The 4,676-nt window shown below is 62.7% G+C and overlaps 1 protein-coding gene across 1 annotated transcript in view; it reads left to right on the top strand.

Moving 5' to 3' along the window:
* Window positions 1–4,676, top strand: part of ENGASE (endo-beta-N-acetylglucosaminidase) — a 17,989-nt gene that overhangs the window by 6,909 nt on the left and 6,404 nt on the right. Inside the window, exons 2-7 of the mRNA XM_015589593.2 lie at window positions 7–71; window positions 1,599–1,666; window positions 1,818–2,019; window positions 2,866–3,014; window positions 3,551–3,708; window positions 4,261–4,409. Of these exons, the coding sequence (XP_015445079.1) occupies window positions 7–71; window positions 1,599–1,666; window positions 1,818–2,019; window positions 2,866–3,014; window positions 3,551–3,708; window positions 4,261–4,409 (791 nt within the window). The remainder of the gene's footprint in view (window positions 1–6; window positions 72–1,598; window positions 1,667–1,817; window positions 2,020–2,865; window positions 3,015–3,550; window positions 3,709–4,260; window positions 4,410–4,676) is intronic.

Here is a 4,676-nt window from a genome sequence, read left to right as displayed (position 1 = left end):
GCCCCGAGGGGCGGGCATGGCCGCTCCCGGCGCAGGTCAGCGGTCTTTGGCCCCCACGGCCCCGGTCCACGGTGGGTCCTGTCCCCGGCCGCCAGCCCCTCCCGGGAGCAGACTGTCCCTCATAGCAGCAGGTGCCGGACACAGTCTCCAGACGGGGCGACCCAGAGGCGGGGGCCGGCTCCAGTCCCTAGCGCGCGGGCAGGAAGCCTCAGCGTCCCCATCTGCGAAATGGGTTGAAAATGCGAACCTTCCCCGGCGTGGATCTCCCCAGAGGGCCCTAACCTGGCGTTTGTGATGCCTCAGTGGAGGCCAGTGGATGTAATTAGGCTAATCGATGCTGGACAGGAAGGGGGTGGCCTGGAGCGGAGACTTTGACGTGGACAGGGAGGGAGTGGCCTGGAGTGGGGACTTGCAGTGGCTCTTTAGGGAGAGGAAGATTTCAGGAGGTGGAGAGGGGGAATGGGGAGAAGGGTGCCCCAGTTTGAGGGAGCTGAGTGGGTGAGGCCACAGGCAGGAAAGGACGAGCTGCCCTTGGGGCCCGCTTCCTCCCTGGCGCATTTGCTCACCGGGGGGCGGTTAGGCGCACAGACCTGGCCGTCTTCTGTAGCTTTGTGTTTTAACCCAAAGGAGAGAGACCGGCGGGCATTTCAGACTGGGTGTCGGTGGGAGGCTGACGGGTGCTGGCTGGTGGGGAAGGGGAGGGGGGCGGAGCGCAACTCCGTGGCATGTCCGCTTGAATCTGTCTCGTCCCTTCCACCCAGCCCTACAGTTCTCGGGGCCCCCAGCCCTTTCCGAAGGTCCTGGGTCAGTGTTCAGGCATGGCAGATCCTAAAGGGGAAGTTTCGCCCACAAAAATGGAAAATGGAAGTGGGTGTTGGCAGATGATGCCCCCCACCCCCACCCCCCTTTAACAAAGAAATGGCCTCGGACATTGGTAGATTTAGAGAATTTCGGCTTTGAAGCCCATGGCCAATGAATGGCGGCTGCGGTAGCTCTTTACTGCTCTAAATTATAATAATAGTAACAATAACAGCAACAACAATAATAACCTTTAGCAAAGAAAGCTGTTTAATTTGTTTATACAGGTTTTCCAACTTAATTTTCCAAAGGCGTTCCTTTCTCCATTAACAGCCCTCCATGACAGCCTGGCGTCACACCCCCTGACAGCCCTCCCCTGGGGATTCAGGGCTCCACAGAGCACACTTAGGGACGTGTGGGCTGTAGAGACAGCTGGCCCCTGCTCTCAGGCCCGTAAACTTTCTAGTTTTCTGAGTTTTCCTGCTCCTTTGCTTAGGCTATATAGCAAAACCTGCGAGACAGGTATCTTTGGTCTCTGCGGGGTGATACTTGGGTGGCTGTTTTAGAGGGTAAGGTGCTCATTCCCGATGAGGGGACAGACAGGGTCCGCGTGCCTGTCTCAGCAGAGGCCGAGCCCATTGCTAACACAGGCTGCTGCAGTGGGTCCGATGCTCGTTGCCACGGTTGGCATTGAAAACATCAGCCCGACGCTGCCTCCTGCTCCGTGACTAGGTGGGGCCTGGTCCACTCCTGTGCGCCTTTTCTTTAGAAAAAAGTTCACACCCTCTCTCTCTGCTTAGAATTGAAGAGGATCCGCAAGAAGCAGCCTTTAGGGAAGTGGTCAGTTTCACCCCGGCCCCTCTGCCAGGTGAGAAAGACTGAGGCTCTGGACGTCCACGCTAGGCCTTCCGGGCCAGCACCCACTTTCTGAGTTCTCGGTTGTCTGAGCACCAGCACAACCCCCCGATCATAACCCCCCGACTCCCACTGCTTCCTCACTGTCTCCCTCCTCTGACCAGTCAGATACTATGACAAGGACACCAGCAGCCCCATCAGCTTTTACTTCTCGTCCCTGGAGGAACTCTTGGCGTGGACGCCCGGCGTGGAGGACGGCTTTCACGTGGCCTTGTCGCCCCCCGCGTGTCGGCAGCCGCCTCTGAGCAGCGGGAGGCCACGAACCTTGCTGTGCCATGACATGATGGGCGGGTACCTGGATGACCGGTGAGGACATTGCGAGGTCATCGCCTGCGTTTTTTTTGCTTGCTTTTCGTTGGTGGAGGGGCTGGGGGGAGGCCTGGGGGGCGCCGGATGGGGAGTTGGGGGATGGGTGAGACCAGAGTGCCACAGTGCGGGGAGCAGCGTGGGCCTCAGGCCTCGGAAGAGGGGCTGGCTCGGCGGAGCCGTGCCTCTGTCGGCCCTGAGACCTGGGTCGCCTGCACCCGAGTCTGGTCGGTTGGCTGCAGGGCACCCTCCTCAGTGCCCTCCCTGGGTTTCTTTGCTGCACCTTCGTCACCTGAGTCCCGGTCCCCTGGCCTGCTGGCCGTGGCCTCGGATGCAGCAGGGCGTGGCACACCCCTCCCATTCCCAGAGTCGCTGCGGCCTCAGCTCACAGGTCTCAGGCGACCCTAAATTATCTTGGGCATCGCGGTTGATGGGAGGGCTTGAGCCAGAGCTGGCCGTCAGGTACAGACGGGCAGGTGCTGAAGTCCCGGGTGCCTGGCGTGCAGGGAGACTGTCCTGCAGGAACTGCCCCGTCCGCACAGAGGAGGACACGCTCACTTGGAGCTTTGGCACGTGTCCCCTCTCCTCTCTCCTTCTGTGCTCCTCATGGAGGCCACAACGTTCAGTCCATCGGATCCGAAGGCAGACGCCTGCACGGCCCGGTGACGCGCTTCCCTGGAGACCTGTCCTCCTGGGACGAGGACAGTGGCTCAGTCCTGCCTGTCGCCCCAGTGTGTGCGCAGTGCCGGGTACACAGCGGCCGTCGGCGGTGTCGGGGCTGACGGGGGCCTTCGCAGCGGCTGCTCTGCCTCCGGGGTCCTGACTCGGTTCTGTGTCTCCATCCAGGTTCGTTCAGGGCTCGGCGGCACAGAACCCCTATACCTTCTACCACTGGCAGTATGTGGACATCTTTGTGTACTTCAGCCATCACACGGTCACCATCCCCCCGGTGGGCTGGACCAATGCCGCCCACAGGCATGGCGTCTGTGTGCTGGGTAAGCGCAAGGACGGGACTGATCCAGACAGACTCCTTGGCACGCCCGCCAGGTGACCAGCGAGGACAGGGCTGTGCTCTGCTGCTCCTGAGCGGAGCGTCTCACCTAGGAGCTGCCCTGACGGGTGAGGACAGGTGAAGGCAGACTCGTTCTAGAAAGGACAGTAAATAGCTTCAACTTTGCAGGTCGCTGGGTCACTGTTGTGGCCACTCATGAGGCAATAACCTCCATGCATGACAGGCAAGGACGTGGGTGGCCGCATTCCAGTAAAACTGTTTATAAAAACAGGCGGTGGCTGGATGTGGCCCGCAGGCCACCACTGGCCAAGCCCTGGGTACAGCCATGCTTCTCGAGCATCCACCAGCATCCAGATCGTTTGCTGGCTTGCTTGATGCCCACAGCTGGGCCCCAGGGTGTCTGATTCACAGCCGAGAATTTGAACATCTGACGGGTTTGCAGGCCACAGCAATGCCGCTGCTGCAGGAACCAGCCGGTCGGGGGGCAAGGCCCGACCTCGCTCATCTCCTGTCCCGCAGGCACGTTCATCACGGAGTGGAAGGGAGGTGAGCAGCTGTGCGAAGCCTTCCTGGCCGCGGACGAGCGCTCGTACCAGGCGGTGGCGGACCAGCTGGTCCTGATTGCCCAGTTCCTCCGTTTCGACGGCTGGCTGGTCAACATCGAAAACGCCCTGAGTGTGAGCATGGCCCCTGCCTGGCGCTCAGCCCCACCCTGCTGCCACGCGGCGCCCCTCCGCCGTGTCCTCGGCCTCACTCCGGCCCACGCCCGGGCGGCTCCCTGAGCAGCGGCAGGGGCCACCGCTCGTTTCCCAGTGAGAGCCAGCTCCCCGTCTCCGTCATGCGGGGCGAGACGGAGCCTTCCCCAGCGCTGCGTCCAGGGACCTCGTGCGGCTGAGCCGGCTCCCCCGGCTCCTTCAGGCGACACCTGTCCTCCTGTCTCTGCTCGGCTTGGGCCGCACGTGGGGCTCCCTCTCGCGGCACCCTCCCCTCTCGTGCCGTTTGCCCTCCTGACTGTTGTCTGTGTCCTTCCTGCTTCAGAAAGAAAGGACGGTCGGGTGTCTGGCTGGACCCTCCCCTCGGTGGCTATGGGGTGAGGGCCTTCCGGGACCACGGCCTTTTTGGGGGATCTGTGCTCCTGGGATGAAGTGTCCCGTCCGTCCTGTGCCAGCCTCTTCTCCTGACAGATCTCTGGGCCTCAAGGAGGGTCTTGTCTTCGTCCCTCTCCCCAGGAGACCGCCGTGGGGAACATGCCCCGTTTCCTCCGGTACCTGACCACTCAGCTGCATCAGCAGGTCCCGGGTGGCTTGGTGCTCTGGTATGACAGCGTGGTCAGCAGCGGGCAGCTCAAGTGGCAGAATGAGCTGAACGAACACAACAGGTGAGCCTGCGGGCCGGCGGCCGGCCCTCTGGGCGGAGGCGGGGGTGAGTCTCCGGCAGCGTACACGGGCTGGAGGAGGCAGGGCCACCTGGTAGCCTGGCCATCAGCAGGCCAGCTGGCGCCCGGTCGCCACGCCGAGCCGGGGATCGTGGGCCATGGGTTACGGGCCTGCCCTCGGTCCTGGAGGCAGCCACGGCTGCGGCAGGCGTGGACGCAGGTGCCGGGGGAGGGAGGAAGGCGAGGCGGCGCACGGGCCCCCAGCCCCTC

Source organism: Pteropus alecto, unplaced genomic scaffold (assembly GCF_000325575.1).
Source record: "Pteropus alecto unplaced genomic scaffold, ASM32557v1 scaffold134, whole genome shotgun sequence".
NCBI classification, from domain to species: Eukaryota; Metazoa; Chordata; class Mammalia; order Chiroptera; family Pteropodidae; genus Pteropus; species Pteropus alecto.
The sequence above is the reverse complement of the archived record's forward strand: the minus strand, read 5'-3'. Positions and strand labels throughout refer to the sequence as shown.